The 24,545-nt window shown below is 40.4% G+C and overlaps 1 protein-coding gene across 3 annotated transcripts in view; it reads left to right on the forward strand.

The window, feature by feature from the left end:
* LOC307162534 (oxysterol-binding protein-related protein 7-like) overlaps positions 1-24,545 on the forward strand; it is a 272,901-nt gene that overhangs the window by 209,855 nt on the left and 38,501 nt on the right. For all 3 annotated transcript variants that reach the window (XM_079877912.1, XM_079877913.1, XM_079877914.1), the window contains 4 exons: positions 9,876-10,013; positions 10,099-10,162; positions 17,270-17,348; positions 17,719-17,863. In XM_079877912.1, coding sequence (XP_079734038.1) covers positions 9,876-10,013; positions 10,099-10,162; positions 17,270-17,348; positions 17,719-17,863 — 426 coding nt within the window. The remainder of the gene's footprint in view (positions 1-9,875; positions 10,014-10,098; positions 10,163-17,269; positions 17,349-17,718; positions 17,864-24,545) is intronic.

The following is a 24,545-nucleotide window of genomic DNA, read 5'->3' on the forward strand; positions in this document are numbered from 1 at the left end:
ATTCTAACATTGAGTCATAATGAGCTGTTTGTGAAGAAATTATCTGCTTCCAAATTATGTCATTTTAATCACGAAATTTAAACATTAAAAAACAATTTGCTCTTTATGGTGTGCGAGTGATAGAGCTCGGCAGCAACGAACCATCAGCTTGCAGCGTAACAACATTGAATGCTCGGCCGAACAGCTGATCATAGCTGCACAGGGCGCCTTATTATTTTCCATCTCCATAAATATATCTAGTAGTAAAGCTAATGCAAGGGCTAGAAATCTATTAATCTTTTGCTGATACTTCCTTAGCTGTGTCTGAAACCGCTCACTCGTTCACTAATCCCTACATAGTGAATGGCAGTTGAGTGCACTACATCAGCAAAGAATTCGGACGCTGACATAATTATCACGCGCCAGAGAGCTCAGACAATTTGTCATAAACATTACCTACCCATCTTTAATATTTCCTTTTTTTGGCTGTATGAATTGTATGTAACAATTGTATGTATTTTTCACGTTTATTGCGTTATTTGATTTAAAAAAAAGATAATAAAAACACTTGCTTGTCATATTTATTTACTTTTTACATTTATGGGTGATTCTTCAATTAGGGGAACTTTTATGTCCCCAGGTTATACATTCATGTTAAAAATACTATATTATAAAATAAATAGTTTAGTTATTTCAAATAATATTTATTGAACCACCAAAAAATGTTATACACTAAAATCAGTATGATTTCCATTTTTAAAAATGTTTTCATCACTAACATTTGGCTACTAAGGCCTTGTCCCCAACCCAGACTTTAAAACTTATCTGCTCTAAAAATGTGATAAAATGTTATCAGTTCATAAAAAAATCACAATATATGTTTAAAAAGTAACTTAAAAAGGCACTTGATGCATAATTCGGGTTCATATCTGTGGAATTTGTGAATATTTTTAACAATTTAGTATTGTCCACAACAATACTGTCATTACCACGACAGTCTACGATTACAACAAGGATATTTTTGAGGGTAAGACTTGTTTATGCTGTAACCATTGAAATGAAGACTAGCAGAGGAGCACATGTCAGCCATGAAAGAACAGTGATATTTGATGTCTGAAAAAGTAAGTAATTTAATCATGAAATCCTTATGATCATGGAGTAGACTTATTCAGCGTCATTACCATAAATGCTGTAGCAGCAGTATTTTGATAAATGTATATATATATTCACATGATTTATGTGTATTTAAAGTTCTTTTTGTACTAGCTGCTGAGTGATGTTAGCAAATCCATGACCTAGCATCTTTTTTCCTGAAAAAAATAAAAAATGTCATTACCGCAACACGTCATTACCAACACAAAACTTGTTGTGATGGTAATGACAAGTGATGGTGGTAAGTCTAAATTCTAAATAAAACCTAATTTTACAACAAGGACAATTCTTTATGAAATTAAATTAGCTTATTTTAATACCATGAGCAAGATCCTAAGCAAAAACATTGGGTTACCACAATACTCCCACATGACACACAATGGCATTGCTCTTTGACACTTTGCTCATTGAGTGACTACACTATGCCTGTCATTTAAACTAGGGCCCAGTATCTCTTTCTCTCCACATCCCATCCATCTCCCTTTATCATCTCTAATTCACATTTTGAATGTTCAAATACATGTTTGAAAGCAAACACATTTTATTATGCATTGTTAGTTTTAACCCAATGCAACTTTTATGAGTTTTTAACCCAAACATATAGTATTTCACCTAATGGTAATAGTCATAGTTATGAAATGTTTTTGAAGAATATTTGTATGCTGTTTTATCCCATTGTGACAATTGATTCTCTAGAAAATATTGTATGGTTTCTTCATGATTGAAATAAACATGTTCAAGTTAATGGTTGTCATATTTATATATATCTCCTCACATCTGTCCATTTCTTTCAGCAACACTCACCAGAAATCATTATTTAAGCCTTTAAATTTGCTTTATGTATCAGTTTACTTTTCATTTATGTCATTACCAAAACACTAAGTCATTACCAAAACACTATGTCATTACCGCCACGTTGCTTAATTTACAAGAAATATACCTTTAAAACTGTTTTATGTTCAATCTTGAGGTACTAAATGAAAAGCCTAATGAAATACTCATCCACCTATTCAAAGAAAAAACATCTAAAATTAATTTTCCAGAAATTAAACAAAAGTGTGCTTTGATGAACACAGAAAAACACATTTTGATGGTAAGAACAAGAAAATATATGTAATTCGCTGAATGGAAACATTTTGTTTTTTTATACGTATTGTTGAAGGTTAATAATGTTTGCAAGATAAATGAGTTTAAATGATCTCCTTGATACATTCTTTGCATTATGAGACTTTTTGATGTTGTGATGGGAATGACGTTTTGCAGTGCCAGTTGGCAAATAGATATAAAATACTCAAATTATATTTAAGCTCAGTCGTGGCCATTATTATATCTTTACAGATATTATACCCTTGTGGTATGCGGACAGGTTTAGGCCTGCCTCAGAGAAGAGGACGCCTCTGCCATGCATAGTCCATCAAAGGCACCGTTGGAGGTGCGACAGGCCTAAGGCCCAGCAGAAAGACCATCTCGCTGTAATGAATAATGCATTTCTGGAGACAGTGGCTACTGTGAATAGAGCAGTTGGAGTCCAGGGAAGACTGGAGGACAACCAGGAGAGACTGGTGGCAGCAGGATAGACTGCACTGGGAGAGGTGGGCTAGTAACCCTAACCTCTAGTTTTCCAAGAGGAAGACACCCAAAGCCTACTACGAAGAAGAAACAAAGAAAACAACCCGAAGGCCCTCCGAGAGGCGGGATGAAAGAAGGGCCAACAAGGACGGACCACACGGTAACGAACGCAAGGATATCGGCAAAAGAGAAGATCCCAAGGAAGTGTAGGTGTGGCTGGGAAAAAACAACAACTTTGAGGGGACTTCACATCCACATGGGAAAGATGAAGTGTGGTGGCGGTAGCCTGATGCAACCTTGCACTGCTCTGGTAAGGGCAGGTCAGACAAATGGGATCCAAGGCCGGGTTGACAACCACAGTGCCAACGGGCCCAATGTTGCAGAGGTAGAGGAGGAGGAAGAAAGGGAGGTTGATTTACCCCAAGAAGTGAACCCAGTAGCACCCCCGAGTGACTCAAGAACGGAGTTGAGCCAGGGGCCCAGGAACCTGAAGAACCCACTCCGAAGGAATAAGATCAAGTGGCCAAAGGCCAACGAAGCTGAGGAGTGGAGAAAGTTGGACGAACATCTGAGCGGGCTACTGCAAAAAGCTCTGCGTGGGTCAGTGATAGCCAAGCTAAATCTGTTCGGAGAAATCCTGTATGAAGAATGCAGCAACAGGTATGGCGAGGTGACCATCAGAGAAGCCGCAATTAGATCAAAGGGCAGAAGGGAGAAAGAGATCGATGACCTGGTGGCAAGCAGAAGGCAGCTTCGAAAACGTTGGAGGAAGGCAGAGGAGTCTGAGAAGGAGGGCCTGAAAGCTCTCTGGGATGAGATCAGAAGACGCCTTGCTAACCTCCGGAGGGCAGAACGCATTAGAAGACGGAGAAAAAGGAAGGAGAAGGAAAGATCAAGTTTCTTCAGGAATCCATTTCGGCATGCACACGGGCTCCTGGAGGAGAAGACAAGTGGAACCCTGGATATCTCTAAAGAAGAACTACAGGAGCACATTCGCACTCAGTACAGTGACCCAGCAAGAAACAACCCCCTAGGCTCGCCAGGGTATGTGCCTAGACCCTCAGAACCATCAGCCCTGTTTGACGTATCACCACCCAAGCTCAGTGAGGTCAGGCAGGTGATCCAGCGGGCAAGATCTGCTTCAGCACCAGGCCCGAACGGAATACCATACAAGCTGTATAAGAACTGCCCAGGAGTGCTGAAGCTGCTATGGACCCTGATGAGAATCACCTGGACTAAACAGACCATACCATCTGAGTGGCAGAGGGCAGTGGCAGTCTCTATTCCCAAACAACAGAACGCTAAGACCATCGAGCAGTTCAGGAGTATAGCTCTACTGAATCTGGAGGGGAAAATCTTCTTCTCCGTGATGGCAAGAAGAATGTCCATCTACCTCATGGAGAACAGCTACATTGATACCAGCTGCCAGAAAGCTGGGATTCCAGGTTTTTCTGGCTGTGTAGAGCATGCTTCCATGATTTGGGAACAGATCCAGACCACTAAGAGGGAGAAGAAAGATCTGCACGTCATATGGTTAGACCTAGCCAATGCCTATGGGTCAGTGCCACACTTGCTCATAGCCTACGCTTTGGAATTCTTCTACATCCCAGACAACATCAGGACCATGATCATGAACTACTTCCAAGACATGCACATGTGCTTTGCACTGAAGAAGTTCACCACTTGTTGGCAACAACTGGAAGTAGGGATCGCAATGGGATGCTCCATTTCCCCCATACTCTTCGTGGCATCATTTGAGGTCATCCTGATTGGGGCAAGGCAGGTGGTGGGTGGGGTCCGGTTGTCTGCAGGCAAGAGGCTCCCGCCCCTAAGGAGCTATATGGATGACATCACCTGCCTGTTACGAACTGCCCCATGCACATCTAGGCTACTTAAGAGGCTGGATGAGCTGATCACCTGGGCCAGGATGAAGTTCAAGCCACAGAAGTCAAGGAGCCTCTCATTGCGAAAGGGGGAGAGAAATGACAGACTCACCTTCACCATCAGTGGGGAAGACATCCCCCGCATCGTGGATCAGCCCATCCGAAGCCTAGGGAGGCTTTATACATCTAGTCTCTCGGACAAGGATATGGGGAAAATCATCCTTCTGCAGCTGTCAGAAGGCCTATCCAAGATTGACGCAAGCCAGTTACCAGGAAAGTACAAGGTGTGGTGTTATCACTTCACCCTGTACCCAAGGGTGATGTGGCCTCTGAAGCTGTGCGAAGTCACCTCATCAGCCGTAAGCCGGATGGAGGCAAAAGCCAACTCCTTCATCCGTAAATGGCTTGGCCTACCACGGTGCTTTTCAGCTACTGGCCTGTATGGATTGAACTCACTCCAGCTACCCCTGAAATCCATCACCCTGGGCTATAGGCAGGAGAAAGCAAGGCTGGTAATGGAATTAAGGGACTCTTCCGACAGGACAGTGGCTGATGCAAATGCCAGAGTTGAGACTGGAAGGAAGTGGAGGGCCAAGGAGGAGGTGCAGAAGGTGATGGTAAGACTGCAACACCAGCAAGTCGTGGGCATGGTCCAGACAGGGCGGGCAGGCCTTGGATGGAGCAAGCCACCCATCCCATGGTCCAAGGCAAGTAGGAAGGAGAGGAAGGACCTTGTTGTTGCAGAGGTCACCAGGATTGAGCAGGAGGAGATCAGAGTGAGGTCTGTGGTACAGGGGCAGCAGGGGCGGTGGACAACCTGGGAGGGTGTAGCGAGCCGAGAAATCAGCTGGGCAGAGTTCTGGAAACTGCCACAGGCTCGGCTCAGCTTCCTTATTAGGGCAACGTACGACACCCTCCCGAGCCCAAAAAACCTCCACCAATGGCTTGGAACAGAGCAATCCTGCGATCTCTGCGGGACCATCAATGCCTCACTCCAGCATATTCTGTCGGGCTGTAAAACAGCACTGACACAGGGTCGGCTCAGATGGCGGCACGACCAAGTGCTCAGGAAGCTGGCAGAGGTGCTGGAGGAAAGTCGACAGGAGGCAAACAACCAGAGTCCACCAGGGAGCCAATGCAGGATCCACTTCATTAGGCAGGGGGAACACGCAATGCATACCACCAAGAGACAACCCACCAAGCTGTTAACACCAGGGTCGGTGTGGAAGATGGAAGTAGACTTGGGAAGGCAGCTCCAGTTCCCACAGGAGATATGCAGCACTACCCTAAGACCAGACGTGGTGCTGTGGTCTGCAGCTGTGAAGACAGTGATATTGATCGAGCTGACAGTGCCATGGGAGGAGGGACTGGAAGCTGCCTATGAAAGAAAGAAAGCAAAGTATGCAGATCTGGTTGCGGAGTGCAGGGAAAGTGGATGGAGTGTGAGGCTGTACCCGGTGGAGGTGGGAGCTAGAGGTTTTGTGGGCAGATCAACATCACGTCTGCTCAAGGACCTGGGACTACGGGGAGCCAAACTGAGCAGATCCACCAAAGAGCTCTCTGAGGAAGCTGAGAAAGCAAGCCACTGGCTCTGGCTGAAGCGACAAGATAAGGCTTGGGGTGTAAGATCTAATTAGGGCTTGCTGCAGGGGGTGTCAGGGAGACGTCCCTGTTCACTGCCCCGCCACCATGAGACGTTCTGGGTTAAGGGGCGAAACGTCAATGAGCGGTGGTCCCCAGCTGAAGACCCTGTAGCAAACCCTTGTGGTATGCGGACAGGTTTAGGCCTGCCTCAGAGAAGAGGACGCCTCTGCCATGCATAGTCCATCAAAGGCACCGTTGGAGGTGCGACAGGCCTAAGGCCCAGCAGAAAGACCATCTCGCTGTAATGAATAATACATCAAAGCATGTAAACATTGTCTTGATATAATTCTAACAAAATTCAACCAAATTTCATTCATCAAAATGTAAGATGGCAAAATAGCCCCCAATTGAAGAATCACCCTTATATGTGAAAATAAAAGAGAACAAAACACTACACAACACATTTGTTTATTCAAATATAGATATAACGGTATATATAAATAAATAACCAGGCGTCTGGTCTTATAAATGATTGTTTTCTAACTCGCGTGCACCGTTGCCATGGTGACATTTTTGTTTATTTTTCATTCGCGCTCTATCGGCTTATTGTGTTGGATTGTGGGAAATACGCTGATTTCACGCAGCCGTTATTTTGAAATCGAAAGCGAGGCTCCGGTGGGAAGAAAACCGGAAGTGTCGCCTTTAATCACAGGAGAGTCGTGAATGCGATGGCGTATTGTTGTGTTTAATGATGTTTTGTCAATTCTAAAACTGTACATACATTTCTGTCATACTTTAGATATACAGTGAAATTCATTTATAAATAAAATATTTTTTTTATATTATTCAGAAAGTAAAAAAAGAAGCAGGAATGAACTATATAAATATCCTATATTGGATATTAACATCCAAAAGTGTAAATCGCGGCAGCAGCTTCAGGTTGGTAGTCCAAAGGCATTGTTGTTTATCTTTACTTCCGGGGTTTTTCCCACCGGAGCCTCACTTTCGATTTCAAAATGGCGGCTGCGTGAAATCAGCGTATAGTGTCTCAGCAAGTGTACATCGTATGTACACTCGAATTCAGAGAGGATTGTGGGTAAAAGTAGTGAAGAATGTAGGGAATGATGTCGTTCACTCAGAATTCGGACACCACTACAAAATGGCTGACACCCTAAATAGTGCACTATATAGTGGATAGGGAGCGATTTCAGACACAGCTCTTGTCATCATGGAGAGTGCAGTTCATGGTTGCATAGCAACGACAGACGCCACAGGAGAACAAGCGCTTGTGGAAAGGAGACAGCGGCGCGCTCGCGCTTTCCACTTGTTTTTACACATCTAATGTGCGTTCCATTCGACAGGGTCCATATGCAGTGTTCACTCCTCCCCTACTCCATGAGCACGGTATATCAGTTGAAGTGGACTTCACTGACAATAACCGCTCATTTGAAACGCCCTGCAAATGTCATCAAAGAAAGTCAACGACGGAGTCGCGCAGATTATGATATAACATAAATATATAACTACATTCATATTTTAATTTTTATTATTATATTATATATTTACAATTATATTGCACTATTTTACAACTACCTAAAATAAAATCACTTTACTTCACAAACTAGCTAAGCTGGCTGCATTCACTGAGGTAAATTATAATCATCAAAAATAGTATATGTAATATTCACAACAATAACCGTTAAAAATACTGTCATTTGTATAACAATGGCGAAATGTATGAATACTTACACACATACGTAAACTCCTCCATGACCGTTCTGACTGGTGATGACGTGGTGCGCGAAATGACAGTTGGGTCAGAGAATGTCTGGTTGGGTGATCATCGCTCCACTTCCTGTGAAGTGATGTATCGATGTCGTTATTCCCTATGCCGTGCGCAGTGCCCTTCGAACTGAACATGTTCGCTCCCTTCGGATTAGAATCTAACTTAAGATGGCGGAAAACCCTGTGAAGTCCACTTCGCAGTCCACTTATGGTCAAATGGAACGCACCTGTTGATTGTTTGAGCATGTGACTGCGCGTTTCTCCTTGTTTTCTATTGTTATGCGCAGCATATTTCCCATGCGCACAAACACAGCCACAGACAATGAATTGTTTGTTCGGTTAGCGAAGAAGAGCATGATGAATTTTGTATAAAGTTTTTTTTTTTTGTTATTAACTGCTTTGAGAACTGGAAATGCACAATTCATGCATACAAATCTGTATATATTAATAAATACAGATGATGATTAAATTAGACCAATGCAAAAAACGAAATTCATGCCTGCATTTATTAAGACAAACCTAGTAAAAACGAATGCAGTATATACACTGACTTGGCAGCTCTGTGAAATGTAATACAACAGTGCCACCTACTGTCTAAATGCATTAACATTAAAAGTGTGAGGAAACTCTTGCATAGACATAGGTAAATGGGTTTGTCTATTAGCCTGAAATAAAAAAAAAATATTTAAAATTCAGATCTTGTGCTTCCTCAAATTGGAGCCCGGAGTTCATGTATAAAGTTTGGTTTCGATACTTGACAGAGTTCCTGAGATATGGACGACTTCCTGTTTGGCAACTACGCCACTGATTTCGTTTGGCTGTGACGGGCAAACGCTTCCAAAAATCAAAAATCCTTCTAGTAACTTTTGTGAGGTTTGCTCCAAGGATCATGTACGTCCAGTTTAGTGAAGTTCGGACCAAATTTGTGACCTGTGAAACTTTAGTTTAGCTTTCTGTTCAATCCAATATTGCGGACAAACGACATGGACTCGTGATGTCATCTTCGCGAGCAACTTACACCGGTACTGACCGTACGTTTTAAAGTTGGAACGGTGTCTCTGTCTCAAAGGGCCTAGGCGCAGGAGCTGGCCAAAATTTTTCTCCCGGGAATAATAATAAGAAGAAGAAGAAGAAGAAGAAAACTTAAGAAGAACAATAAGTGTGCTGCTTTCAGCAAGCACACTTAATAATAATAATAAGAAAACTTAAGAAGAACAATAAGTGTGCTGCTTTCAGCAAGCACACTTAATAAATCTGTTTACTTTCATTTCTTCACTCACACTAGTAAAAGAGTTACTACATAGTCTGATTGGGCCACATCAAGGCCTGCTCTGTATTTTCTACTGCACAAGAAGGGTGATCAACGGGCATAGTTCAAATGACTCTGTACGCAATTGGATAGTCCTTCAACCAATGAGACCAACGATCTGGCTGACATACATTGCAGAGTGACGCGAAAACGGCAGGCAGGAAACATGTCAACAAACATGTTGGTTTTTAGCATTGATCAGCGGTTTGCAGAAGCAGCAATGGCATTGAGCGATTTTTGAAGGTTGTGCAAAAAACAACAACATGAAAGTGAGTGGTATTTATTTACACCCACTCAAGCAATTTGTTTGCTAAACTAAAGAAGCCATTGAGTATCGTCGAGACGTTAAAAGGAATTGGATTGACGGTCGTGCGAGAGCCAAAAGCGCGCCAGGTGTATAAGCCAGTTTGTGATTAGTCCCCGCAGATTTGTAATGGAAGCAGGATCGAAAAATGTACAGGTTTCCAGCCTGAGCTGCAGGAAATCAAATCGCCGGCAGATCAGGCTGGGTTTACCCAGTCTAGGTTTTGGCTATTGGGAGACTCATTTAAGAAGCATTCATAACTTGCAAATATGTATTTTGTTTTACTGTATTTTGTTTTTCCCTCTTTCAGGTTTATGTGGCTGCTTTCTCCATTTCGGGCTATGCCTGGGCCAGCTGGCGTAATCGGTACAAACCCTTTAATCCTGTTCTAGGGGAAACGTATGAGAATGTGCGTGAGGACCGTGGTTTCCGTTATGTTGCAGAGCAGGTATGAGATCTTTATACGGAATGTCTTGTTAATTCAGGACTCATTAGTAGTAATTGCATGTTTGCAACTTTTTTTTTTTTTCTAGGTCAGTCATCACCCACCTCTGTCTGCCATCCATGCAGAGTCTGATAACTTCAGCTTTTGGCAGGGTAACATTTCAGATTATTTATTCTTCATGTAGAGTGTTTTGTGTAGCATTTAAATACAAAATAGAGATCAAAGTAAACAGTTGTAATAAAATCCTTTTCATTCTAACCTAGGGCAGATTATCAGTTTTTTCTATGGTTATCTGTGTTTTGGGTCTTTCAAACATCAGACACACTTGCCTTTGCTAAGGCTGATCAGACCTCAGCTTCTATGCTAGCAGCAATTGTCCAGGAATCTGCCCTCTTGACAGCCACCTCAAGGCTCTCTCTAGCATCCATGGTGTTCCTGATTTCCTGATGATCTTCTTTCTTTTTCCTGTAATGTCAAGTGCAGAGTAGGTTCTGCAGAGGAACTGCCCCACTGTATAGAAAGCTCCAAAAAAGGTTTAATGCACAGTCGATTGGTCGATTGGTTGATTGATTGAAAAATAATCGTCCCCTCACACGTCTTTCATTTCCAGCAGATGTGTAAATATTTGTATGAACAAAGATTCAACAACTGAGACTAAAATTTCAAAAGTCAATATCAAAAAAGCAGTCAGTATCTGATGTGGCCACCAGCTGCATTAAGGATCCCAATTTATATGAGGTCTCTTTAACCACTATGTACTTTTAAATGATTCATTTGAGACAATGCACTGATTGTGTACACATTGTACTAACATCTCTGCACATAATTACATATGTTATTAATTTCTGTAATTACACTGTTGACCTTAACCTTAAAGCTTAAAGTCATCATGCCTCCCTGCATCAGGACAATGGCATGTTCACACAGGTGATCAGGGACCCTGGACCCTCTTAGTGTTTTTTAGAGTCAGAAGGAAAGGGTTCTTTAGTGTCAAAGTCATTTTAACTTTGATGTTAATTGTCTACCACCTGTATACTGTCTTAAAGACAGTTTCACAAGTCCTGTTGCAATAATAGTTTATGGTTAATTGAACAAGCATGAAAAACGTTGTTAAACCCTTGCCAATCTAATTATTTCGATTTTACAAAATTATCTTTAAAATACAGTATCCTGAACAAATCCTTCCCACACACAATGAAAGCTCCCCAAGAGGTAAAGAAACCCCAAGAGGAAGTGAGAGAAGGTAATTACATCAACTCAATGGTGTCATTCCTCTCTTTCTCTGCCAAACAAGACAGATGAAGGGCAAATCAGTCAGGACGACTACTTTCCCTCGAGTAGGAAGATTCCCATCCTCATCAGTATTTTCTGGAGGAGAGTCTCTTATGCTGTTGGATGAAATAAAAGAAACCACAGACTGTTGTTCTGGATTAGAAGGGTCATACATTGTCACAACACCAACAAAAACAGGAGATACATAAGATTTTAACAAATTAATGTTACAAACATGAACTTTCCTCTGACGGTCAGGGGTATTCAGCAGATAATTATCTAAAAGGCTTTTAGCTATATTGTAAGGTCCTGTAAACTTGGCTTGAAGCAAGTTAGGAGGAAGAGGTAACAAAGCTAATGCCAAATCACCCACCAACCTGTCAAACAATTGTTGCACAACTTTTCGGGAGGTTTAAATGTACACCACTCATCAGCTAAAATAGCAGTATGCCCCCATACTGTGTGCCCAAACACCAGTTCATTTGGACTGAAACCGATGTAACCGACAACATATGCAGTAAAACAACTCGGAGAATTCTTTGTTTCATTTCTCAACATCAGATTGTTTGGGTACAGATTAGGGCTGTCACTTTTTATTCGATATTCGAATGCATTCGAACATGACGTGAAATATCCGAAACCGAACTATAAATAAACTATCCGGTTTTTAAAGTGACATGTTTTGCGCATTTTTTACAGTCTATGATTAGACCGTTTGCTTTTTATTTTATTGTTTGCCATCTCATCCAGTAGCGGCCGCTCTAAACGTATTGTAGCGTAGGCCCATGACCAAATCAAGCGAATAATAGCAGCCAATAGCCCGCTTGTTTTGAAAATGGAAGATAACGACAAAACTAAAGAGACCGCGCTGTAATTCCTGCCTATTACACACACACGTACACACACACACACACGAACCACAGAAAAGACGCGTGTCAGTATCGAGTTCTCTTTTGGGCTTGAACAAACCACAACACACAAATTATGCCAAATGTCCGTTTTGTCAAGTGTCCTCATAAGAGCAGTCTTAAATTATTTAAATAAAGTCTTAAATGAACGTAGAGATGTGAGAAAATGCGATGCGTGTCAGATCGCGTCTCTGTCCGCAGCTGGTCTTAAAGTATCATTAATGTTAATCAAATAACAAAGGTAAGAGAGTACATTACTCACTCAGACCCGGCGCCAGGAGGATTATTATACCGGTAGCCTAATCATGAATGCACTCCGCTATCTTTAAACACATCTCCGACGAACGGCTTTTTCACGCAAAAGAAAAACTCTCCATGAAGCGCAGTGAAATTCAGCGACCATGTGGCGTTTCCTGATGGATCGAGGTTGTTCGTTAACTTCATTTTACATTTTACTCATAGATATTCGAATATATTCGAATACATTTCTTGATATTCGATATCCGTTCGAATTTGATTTTTCTCAAAAGTGACAGCCCTAGTACAGATACTACTATGGACTGAGCTACAATACTACTTTCCCCAAATATTCACCCCAGCTAAATAAATGTAATTCCAGGTACTGGAAGTGCAGAACAAACACCAACTACAACATTGCCAGATACTATCACTAAGGAAAGATTAATTCGGTGCAAAGGCACTTTAACAAAGCCCATCTCAAAGACTTGTACCAATGCATGGGTTCCAGTAGCAGTTTCAGAGGTCAAAGGCAAAATTCCTTACAAAAGAAAGGACTGCACAGCTCCAGTATCTCTAAGAATATGCGCTGACACAGTTTTCTGAGGACCAGGCAAGGACACTTTGTATTTAGTGATAAAGGGCGTATCATCAACAGTACAATTTACACACCGTTCAACAGATTTACCGCAAGAACTAGACAAGGGGCGTTCTTTAAGAGTGTCATCTATGAATGGTTTAGTAACTAAAGCAACAGGTTTTGAAAGTATTTTTCTTCTTAACCCTTTAGAACCTGAAGCTAAAATAGGTGTCTGAAAAATCACGAACGAAAGAATCTAACACTTCAAAGTTGAAAAAAACTATAATACATACACTGAACAAAATTATAAACAGAACACTTTTGTTTTTGCCCCCATTTTTCATGAACTGAACTCAAAGATCTAAGACTTTTTCTATGTACACAAAAGGTCTATTTCTCTCAAATATTGTTCACAAATCTGTCTAAATCTGCGTTAGTGAGCACTTCTCCTTTGCCAAGATAATCCATCCACCTCACAGGTGTGGCATATCAAGATTCTGATTAGACAGCATGATTAAAATGTGCAGTTTTACTGTATTGGGGGGGTCCAGGGGGGTCCAGGGGGGTCCGAAAACCAGTCAGTATCTGGTGTGACCTGCATTTGCCTCACGCAGTGCAACACATCTCCTTTGCCTAGAGTTGATCAGGTTGTTGGTTGTTGATTGTGGCCTATGGAATATTGGTCCACTCCTCTTCAATGGTTGTGCGAAGTTGCTGGATATTGGCAGGACCTGGAACACGCTGTCATATACGCCGATCCAGAGTATTCCAAACATGCTCAATGGGTGACAAGTCCGGTGAGTATGCTGGCCATGCAAGAACTGGGATGTTTTCAGCTTCCAAGAATTGTGTACAGATCCTTGCAACATGGGACCGTGCATTATCATGCTGCAACGTGAGGTGATAGTCGTGGATGAATGGCACAACAATGGGCCTCAGGATCTTGTCACGGTATCTCTGTGCATTTAAAATGTCATCAATTAAATGCACCTGTGTTCGTTGTCCATAACATGCGCCTGCCCATACCATAAACCCACCGCCACCATGGGCCACTCGATCTACAACGTTGACATCAGCAAACCGCTCACCCACACAACGCCATACAAGCTGTCTGCCATCTGCCCTGTACAGTGAAAACCGGGTTTCATCTGTGAAGAGAACACCTCTCCAAAATGCCAGATGTCATCGAATTTGAGCATTTGCCCACTCAAGTTGGTTACGACGGCGAACTGCAGTCAGTTCGAGACCCCGATGAGGACGACGAGTATGCAGATGAGTTTTCCTGAGATGGTTTCTGACAGTTTGTGCAGAAATTCTTTGGTTATGCAAACCCATTGCTGCAGCTGTCCGGCTGGCTGGTCTCAGACGATCTTGGAGGTGAAGATGCTGGATGTGGAGGTCCTGGGCTGGTGTGGTTACACGTGGTCTGCGGTTGTGAGGCCGGTTAGATGTACTGCCAAATTCTCTGAAACTCCTTTGGAGACGGCTTATGGTAGAGAAATTAAATTTCAATTCACGGGCAACAGCTCTGGTGGACATTCCTGCTGTCAGCATGCCAATTGCACGCTCCCTCAAAACTTGCGACATCTGTGGCATTGTACTCTGTGATAAAACTGCACATTTTAGAGTGGCCTTTTATTGTGGCCAGCCTAAGGCACACCTGTGCAATAACCATGCTGTCTAATCAGCATTTTGATATGCCACACCTGTGAGGTGGATGGATTATCTCGGCAAAGGAGAAGTGCTCACTAATACAGATTTAGACAGATTTGTGAACAATATTTTTGAGAAATAGGCCTTTTGTGTACATAGAAAGTCTTAGATCTTTGAGTTCAGCTCATGAAAAATGGGGGCAAAAACAAGTGTGTTGCGTTTATAATTTTGTTCAATGTATATATTGGGTTACAGTGTATATATTGGGTATACTGGGTTGCACAGTTTTCACTTTGGAGGCTTTTTTTCATACACATATATACATATGCATGCATACATATGCACACACACATACACATGCACACACCACATGCTAAGATGCGTAAAAAAGAAATGCTCAGATGCCTCCCAAGTTTCATCAAAAATCATCCCAATTGCCTCTTCTGCTGTCTTCTACTTCATTTGGCATGTTTATGTTTATTTCTTTTATTATTGTATGCAATCCAAAACACTCTAACTGTGTTAGAGTATCTCTCTGTTCAAAACCTTCCTTCCCGCTCTGCAAGAAAGCTGCTGTCATTTGCTGACGGAAAGCATGAAATTACCGTAATAAGCCATATATTGCCGAAAAGCACATGTTGTCTACTTTCAGGGGCAATTTGAATTGTTTTAATAGTGCTAACAGTTGAAGAGTTGCGTAACATGAATACAGCTTGGTTGGATGTGTCGGCGACGACACAGCCGGTTTAAAAGGGTTAAGAACAAAACAGATATTTTATGGCCAGGCTTTTTACAATAAATCATGTAACTTGAGAGTGCAGGATTACTAGAATTCTCAACAGCGGCCTTAACATTTTGCTATTTTCCAGTTCCCGCTGGATTTCATCCTCTGAATTTAAGCTTAAAGTCTAAACCTCGTTCGTATTTTTTAAACTCCATTGTTGATTTGAATAGCAAACAACTCTTATTGCACACACCGCAACAGACTTTAACAAATGGTGGTTGAAATAAAATGCTGCGTGGAGTCAACCAATCAAAATGCTGCGTGAACTCAACCAATCAGCATGTTCAGCGCCCAAGTCCCAGCCCTGAAAGTTCCTGAACTTTGAAAAAATACTACCTCACCAGCAGGGACTTTCTGAGGGGGAAATTTTTACCCGGAACTTCATTTTATTTTAGACCCTGGTTCTTGCGGTCGAAACTCAGAGTACCACCCCAAAGTTCTTAGTTCCTGGGGAAAGATTCTGCGGTAGAAACGTGGCTATATATTATTTTTCCCTTGCAAATTCAGCATAAGTGCATTGCATTTATCAGGTTTACTATATTTTCTACATTTTTGGTGATTATGCCTCAGGGCTGGCACAAGTTATTAAGCAAGTAACTTAATTCTAAAACGACATTTCTTATTTCAAGTTGTGTGCGGCGGTCGTTTAAAGCAAGTCTTTTAAAAAAATTGTGCGAACAAATGATACTTCGGTGACTGTTGCTGTTAGCAGGTTTGGTGTCTTGTGTTGCAAATCCAATGATGCAGACTATTCTCTCTGACCAATCAGTGATCTGCAGTGTTTACACGTCATATTTTAGTTTAGTTATGGTTCGCTTGGAACCCCAACCAAGGTGATAATATTTAAGTGAGCCATACTGTTTAAAAGACGTAACAAATGTGTCCTTCAATCCCTTCAGAGTAGTAAGATCAAAAACTAAAAGTGTTCAGCAATTTGTAGTAATTGTAATTGTTCTTGTACACATCAAGTAAAAATTCTGAGGGACAAGCAAAGAAATCGTCGAGTACAGAGGACGTTTTGGTGTTATATATACCTACAGTATACTACAACAATGCAAATGTGCATGTGAGGTCCTATTTACTAGAACTACAATTCCCATAAGTCACTGCTTTGAAATGGAACTACATTGTCTACTACATAACCTAATTCACAACTTCAAAGACTTACCATAAGTCAAACACATTGTAGGTACGGAAGTGAGAGAAAAAAACGCATTATAAACCCAAGCGCAATATTTTCCAAAATAGGTTCACCACTATAATTTGGGAAACTGCAACTACTTTCTAAAAAAATATTTTTTTGTTGTTGAAGGTTAACCCGGATGTAGATTAAAATCTCTGTCTGGTGTACACTTTTGGTGTAAAAGACTGATAGTCACTGAGTTTAGCATTTAATGCTGCCCTGAGCCCAGTACGTTTTTGAAGACTAGGTAAAAAGTAGGTTGTAATAAATAAAATTTGCTAACTACTTTTTACCCAGTCATTAGACATTAAATGCTAAACTCAGTGATAATCAGTATTTACGTTCACACTGCAGGCAAAAGTGGCCCAAATCCAATTTTTTTTTTCTAAAGAATTACGAAAAAAGAGTGTGCCCTGACACATTGTCTAACTCCAATAGAGTTCAGAATGTCTATAAATGCCAATCCCAATGCATATTTTTCATTATTTATGTGGATGTTAAAATCATTAACAATTAAGTCTTTTTGAGACATTGCAAAAGAGTGAATTCTTTCAAATAAAGATTACTTAATGAAATTGCGCACCTCAAATAGAATTCTGATTTATTCATTTATTCATTTATTCTTTCATTTTACATTTTCAGACCAGAGATGGAAGTATAAGTTCTGGGGGAAGTCAGTGGAAATAGTTTCAACCGGAATGGTTAATGTCACTCTACCAAAGTGAGTATAGTTCAACTGAGCTCTCTGATGGTAACATCTGCTTAACATCTGCTTCTAGACATGAATGCAGAAATTAATGAACAATAGGACATGAGATTACTGAAAATGTGTAGCTGAGATTATATAGCCATTTTATTTTGCTTTCATAGTTTTTGAGAGATGTTAAAAGTACCTTTTTGAACATTAATTCAATATTCAATATTCTACATATATTAGTTTTATTTAGCATCCAATTTTCTGATTGCAATACACTGTAGATTCAGAAGGTACATTCATTATGTACTAGATTCCAAACATGAATCGGCAAAATAATCAAGCCAGTTTGTATCTGATGTTTTTTTCTTATCTGATCATGATCTTTCCTCTTCAGCTCCGGTGATCATTATGAGTGGAATAAAGTGGTAACTTGCATCCACAACGTATTCAGTCAGGACAGATGGCTCGAGCACTACGGTGATGTTGTCATTCGCAACCTCAACAGTGACGAGTGCACCTGCAAGATCACATTTGTCAAAGTGAGTGTAGGAGCCAAATTTATATTTGATGCAAGGAATTGTTTAGTTCACTGGTGGATTATGATTATTTATTATAATTATGATATATTGCAATGGATTATGTAAAATATTTAATATTGTATATTTGTTTTAGGTTTCATTTTTATTGTTGTTGGTAGCAGCAATAAGGTGGTTATGTTAGACATGCCCCCTATTTTTCATGTGATCAGATACCTCCTACCTTTGTCATTTAGTAGAGCTGCACAATTATGGATAAATTTGAGAATCACAATTTTTGTTGTTGTTTCACATAGAGATCACATTTCTCCCACTATTCTTAACAGACTAAACTTAACAGAACTAAACAAAATAACATGCAATTTGTAACGCTTCTGATGAAATATTCATTGCTGCATGTTTATTTAAAAAATTTTTTTAATTTTTTTTTTTTTGGTTTGAATGAATAAGTACTTCACTTGTTTCATTAATTTCTGGATTAATAATTTTTTTAAATCTCTTGAACGAATGATTCAATGCCAAATACATTTTTAACAGTGACTTGACGTCGCCTAGTGGTTTAACAATGTAATCGATACAATCTTTGTTTGAAGCACCAAGTTACTTTCAAAAGGTAATTTGCCATAGTTTGATCTCTACCATAGACATCAGTATTTATATCTTAACTTATCTCAGTATTTATGTGATTATTTATTGAATATTTAACACAGATATAACAATACTGGTTGAAAAGACTGTTTGTGAAGCTATTTCATACCTAAACATTACAACTGCTCTCTCTGGCTCAGCGGCAGCGCGGACACAGATTTGAAAGTCCTGGTATGATTTTGTCAAAGATTTAATAGACACAGGGAATAAGATTGTATGGGTGTTTGAATCAAGATTGTGATCTTTTAACGATTGATCGTGCAGCTCTATATTTTAGCAAACCTGGCGGTGCCAGAGAAAGGCGGCCGGCTTCCCCAAGCGCTGTCCTAGGCTTGCTTGGTCGCTGGTTTTAACGGCGGCGGCTCTCAAGATCCAGCGATGCGAAGAGCTTCGCTGAAGACAAGAAAATCAGATTTTTCAGCCTACGAGCCCTCCTTACATACACACTGGCCACACCCATCTTGACGGTTAGAAGGGTGTGGAGGGCGCGAAGCTCATTGGGTGTGACGTCACGCAGGGCTCACTGGTAGGCTTAAGCAGTTGCCGCCGGGCAGCCAATGAGCACGCTTATACAGCTTGCCATGGTCTGCCGGCTGCCGCACTGCGTTGACAATGAATACAAAATTAAGGATAATTTTTGGCTTCAGATCTCGAAGAAAGAAGACTTTCCCGTAGCGTAAACTATACTTATGCAATACTCGTTCCCTCTTCTAGAGAGAACAGAGGTTACATTAGGTAACCGAGTACGTTCTCAGGGATGCACCACATCCTGAAATATATGTACATCCTTAAGTTGAAGGCATTACTGCCATGTCCTCACTTTAAAGTCACTTTGAGTAAAAACTGGCACAACTCACCCCACTTTCCCCTAATGATCTGAGATGTCATCACTCTGCTGCAGAATTTCAACGGCATCAACATCTATTCCATGTGATAATATTAGATCTAGAGTATCATTACGACAACGAGTTCGACAGACAGATTCACTTCTGTTGCAAAGATCATTAGTTATTACCTTAGGGGCCGCTAACACGACACCGTTCCAACAGAAAACCCTAACGCGCTCCAGCCGGCTTATCCGCACAAAACAGTGTCTGGTGGCTCGAGAACGCAAACCCCGAAATAGGTTCCAAGGTGCAAGCCCTGTGAATACGCTGACCGCGTGCACGTGCGTATTACGTGTTCAGTCTATAGGTATGCGCGTTTGAAAATGGCGTGTAGTCTTTCTTACAACTTGACCTCAAAAAATTACTTGTCTGGCCTTAATTTATAATACAGAATTAATCGCTTCCGAGTAACCATGTGAATTTGAACTATTTTGACAGCGTTTTATCTATACAGAGATAAAGGGAAGAGAAGGAGGCCTTCACAGGGGAGAGACTAGTTAACACCTCAGGACTGCGTTGTCGTCGTGTCCAGACACAGGTCCTTCATCAGATCTAGATACGGCCTGGATCCGGTGCACTGCGGTAAACCTCGGGATAAACAGAGACTAATATTAGCGTAGACGCCATTCTTCTTATGATGTAACGAGTACATCAGGATTTATGGGGAGTGTTCCCGGTACCGGCTGACCTAATCTATGCAGCCTAACATTGAATTAAGTTTATAATGTGTTGTGTATGCTAGGTCAAAGAGATTTTTTATTTTTTAACAAAGAGTGTTTTTAGTCTAGATTTAAACTAAGAAGGATGCTCAACTGTCGTTATGATGTGAGTTTGGAGAAAAAGCATGTTATTAAATGTCTTTTGTTTGACAAGAGGTTCATAAATGCTTATGTTTGGAAAGATGTTTGACACGTGTTGCTTTTTCAAATGCACATTATAAGTGACTCAAACTCAGTGCTTTCAGATGGAGCAGCATTTACAGAGCTGTACATCAGTGACAAGCTGCGCATAAAAAAAATAATTGCAGCCTTTGTGATTTCAAAATCGCAATAAGCCAAATTGATTTAAGTGCGATTTCATGTAAATTGCGATTAATCGAGCATCCCCAGTGATGATCGATGGTAAAGCAAAGAAATTGACTACCCCAGAGGAAGCAACTGCGTTTGTGGAGTCTTTGGAGAAATTTGAGGCAGTTTTGTTGCGTAATAACTGGACATTGGAACGGTGTATTCTACAACCCCAAATCAGAAAAAGTTGGGACAGTATGGAAAACACAAATAAAAAAAGAAAGTAGTGATTTGTAAATGTACTTTGACTTGCATTTCATTGCAGACAATGTGAACACAAAATATTTCATGTTTTGTCTGGTCAACTTAATTTCATTTGTAAATATACATCCTTTCCTGTCATTCAGACCTGCAACACATTCCAAAAAAGGTTGGGACAGGAGCAATTTAGGGCTAGTAATCAGGTAAATTGGTTAAATAATGATGTGATTTAAACCGGTGATGTCAACAGGTGATTGTAATTATGATTTGGTACAAAAGCAGCATCCAAGAAAGGTCTAGTCCTTTAGGAGCAAAGATGGGCCGAGTATCGCCAGTTTGCCAACAAATACGTGAGAAAATTATTGAAATGTTTAAAAACAATGTTCCTCAAAGAAAGATAGGAAGACATTTGCTTATTTCACCTTCAACAGTGCATAACATAATTAAAAGATTCAAGGAATGTGGAGGAATTTCAGTGCGTAAAGGACAAGGGCGCAAGCCTAAGCTGAACAACCGTGATCTCCGATCCCTCAGGCGGCACTGCATCAAGAATCGTCATTCATCTATAAACGATATCAACACATGGGCTCAGGACTACTTTGGCAAACCTTTGTCAAGTACCACAATACGTAGTTACATGCACAAATGCCACTTAAAACTGTACTGTGCCAAAAGGAAGCCCTATGTTAACAGTGTCCAGAAGCGCCGTCGACTTCTCTGGGCTCGGAGGCATCTGGGATGGACCATCACACAGTGGAAACGTGTACTGTGGTCAGATGAATCAGTATTTCAGGTATTTTTTGGGAGAAATGGACGCCGTGTGCTCCGGACCAAAGAAGAAAAGGATCATCCAGACTGTTACCAGCAACAACTCCAAAAGCTAGGGTCTGTCATGGTATGGGGTTGTGTCAGTGCCCTTGGCAAAGGTAACTTGCACTTCTGTGATGGCACCATTAACCCCCTGAGGTCGACAATCGCGCCGGCACGATAGGCTCGCTTTTTTTCAGTTCAGTTCAAAAGAAATTAATTTTGCTCTGTTGACTTTGATATTACAAGCAAGTTTCATACATCAATCGATTCTGTTAAATGTGTATTATTTTTGTGTATACTCACAATAAAAACAAAGTGTTGTGCTTTTTGCCAAATAAAGAAAAATAAACGTGATGCGAGTTCTGCCTTCTCTCTGTCAGTGAAGACCATTCTGAAACGCGTCCGAAAATGAACTGTAACTCAGCGAATACTCAGTCAAACAGGCATACAGGCACACAGGCATGAAGCTTGAATTCTCTTCTTTTAAATGAGGTAATTTATATAAAAAACAAATATTCTCATCTTGTGAAATCTTTATTAAAAGAGAGCGATTCCAGTCGAGCTAATTAGAGCTCATTCAAATGTAATGTGAACACGCCCACGGAGAGCGCGTGCTATTCAAACGCAAATTACTGAGGCAATCCAAGCAAACCTGTGAATGCCCACATCAGCTCGAGAAAACACAAGTTTAATCATTGTAGCCTACGTGTTTACACCATCTGGCAGCGCTGTGAGGAATAATAATAATGGAAAATCTACCTCAGAGCGCGGGTATTGCAGGAGAGAGGATCCGAATATGTAGTAAGTTTTTTTTTCCTTCTCAAGTTAATCGCGTTTCTGTGAATGAATGAACTGCAGCCGCAGAGATGCGCGCTGTTTACCACAGCTCGCAAAAAGACAGTTTAAATTTAAATTGCGTCTCTGTGTGAATGAATGATGATGTTTTAGCAAACTGTATTGCTATACTGAGTTGAGTAAAAATCGACTGAAATATGTTGAAATAAAATGTAGGCTATTTGTAAGCAACGTATTAAACTGAAAATTAACATTTATATGCCCTAATATTTCATAAAAACAACGTTACAGTCAGGCGTTTCTGTTTGTGAATGAATGTTTCGGTTTTAGCAAACTGTATTGCTATACTGAGTAAAAATCGACTGAAATATGTTGAAATAAAATGTATTTGTATAAGCAACGTATTAAACTGCAAATTAACATTTATATTTCTTATAATAAAAATGAAAGACCTATGTTACAGACATATGAAAGACAACATTTCGTTGATTAGTTTTGGATAGATTATACATTTTTACTGTAAAATATCTGCCACCTCAAATAAGCTTTTGTTTGCCAATATTTGCTCATGTTAAATATAGTATGTTTTGTCAAAAATAAAGTAATCAAATAATCAATCAAATCCTTAACTTTGAAATATGTATGATAAAATGTATACTTTAGTTTTTACAAAGAAAGATTACACTTGAATTGTTGTTGTAATTGTAACATTTTTAATAAAAATATATATTTACAAGGTAGATGTAAACAAACTATTAAAAGGTAAATATAAGCCTTTTCTTTAAATAATTTTTATTGTGTTTTATTAGTGACAAATTTGGGGAGAGGATAAATATTCCAAAACTGAAAATACAGTATGAGAATTAACTGCACAATTACTAGACATGTTTTCCTTGGATATTATAGGCCAAATTGTAAGCACAATATGTGGAAAAATAAAAAAGAATTGAGATGCTTCCAACTGTTGCTCTTGCATTCTTGTGGCTCAGTGACTCACCTGAATGAATGGCGAATTAAGTATGCAGGCCCCATTGTCTCCTCAGGTGTGAACCACTAAATATGCATGATCGTTGACGCCCACTCCGCATATTGCCTTTCCAAACAGAAAGTGCTTTGCAAAATTCAAATCAATGTATTGTGTTATGTGAATGATAAGGCAGGGTGATTTTCACATCATTTTGAAGAAAAAACCCTAGGTGATGACATCCATTAGACAAAAGTCTTATTGGCACATATTTAGAATGTGTTTTATGGCCTTATTTCAGAAACTTTAGTTTTTAGTTTTTTCAATAACCACGCATAAACATTATTCTCTCAAAAATGCAGACATGTACATTCTTGTTGCTCACATATTCTGGTAGCCCTGTTTGTGCTAAATAGTGTGTAATTTTTATGCCATTAATATGTTTATAAGCAACTGAAAAAAGCACAAATGTCAGGGCATGTCAGAACATCTCAAGGACCCCAAAAACACCTTAGACCCCAGAGGGTTAATGCTGAAAAGTACATAGAGATTTTGGAGCACAATATGCTGCCTTCTTTTCCAAAAAAAGACATCTTTTCCAGGGACGTCCATGCATATTTCAACAAGATAATACAAAACCACATTCTGCACACATTACAAAGTCCTGTGGCTGCGGAGGAATGGTGTCAATGGTGTCATTGTATGAGAACTGAACGGAGCTGGACGATGAAATCAGTGTTTTCTCCAGAGCGGATATATATATAAAAATTAATTTTTTACAACAAAAATGAACCATCACTGAACTTACGCTGGAGATCAATAATATTGTTAAATATCAAGTGTCCCCAACTAAGCAAGCCTAAAGCCAAGGCAACAAAAGGGACAGTGGCAAGGAACCAAAACTCCATCAGGTGACCAAATGGAGAAAAAAAAACAACCTTGGGAGAAACCAGGCTCAGTCGGGGGGCCAGTTCTCTTCTGGCCAACAAACTATTAGTGTATGATTATGATTCAGGCAGCATTACAGGTCAGAAGTTAGATTGGATCAGAACATTCAGAATATTTATCCAGTTCCATCTGGTTGAAGATTGGAGTCATCATGCCGGTATGGAAATGGGTTTGTTGAGGATCAGTGCCGATGGCTGTCCTGTCGATGATGCCTTCACAGGGAAGAGTCTAGTTGACAATCTCTGCTGACACTTCAAGGATGCGTTTTGGTCGTGTCTAGGCGCAGCTCCACCATCTGATCTGGATACGGCCCGGATCCGGCTGACTACAGTAAACATCGGAATAAACAAAGACTAACATTAGCG

The sequence above is a fragment of the Squalius cephalus genome, assembly GCF_949319135.1.
Source record: "Squalius cephalus genome assembly, chromosome: 8".
NCBI classification, from domain to species: Eukaryota; Metazoa; Chordata; class Actinopteri; order Cypriniformes; family Leuciscidae; genus Squalius; species Squalius cephalus.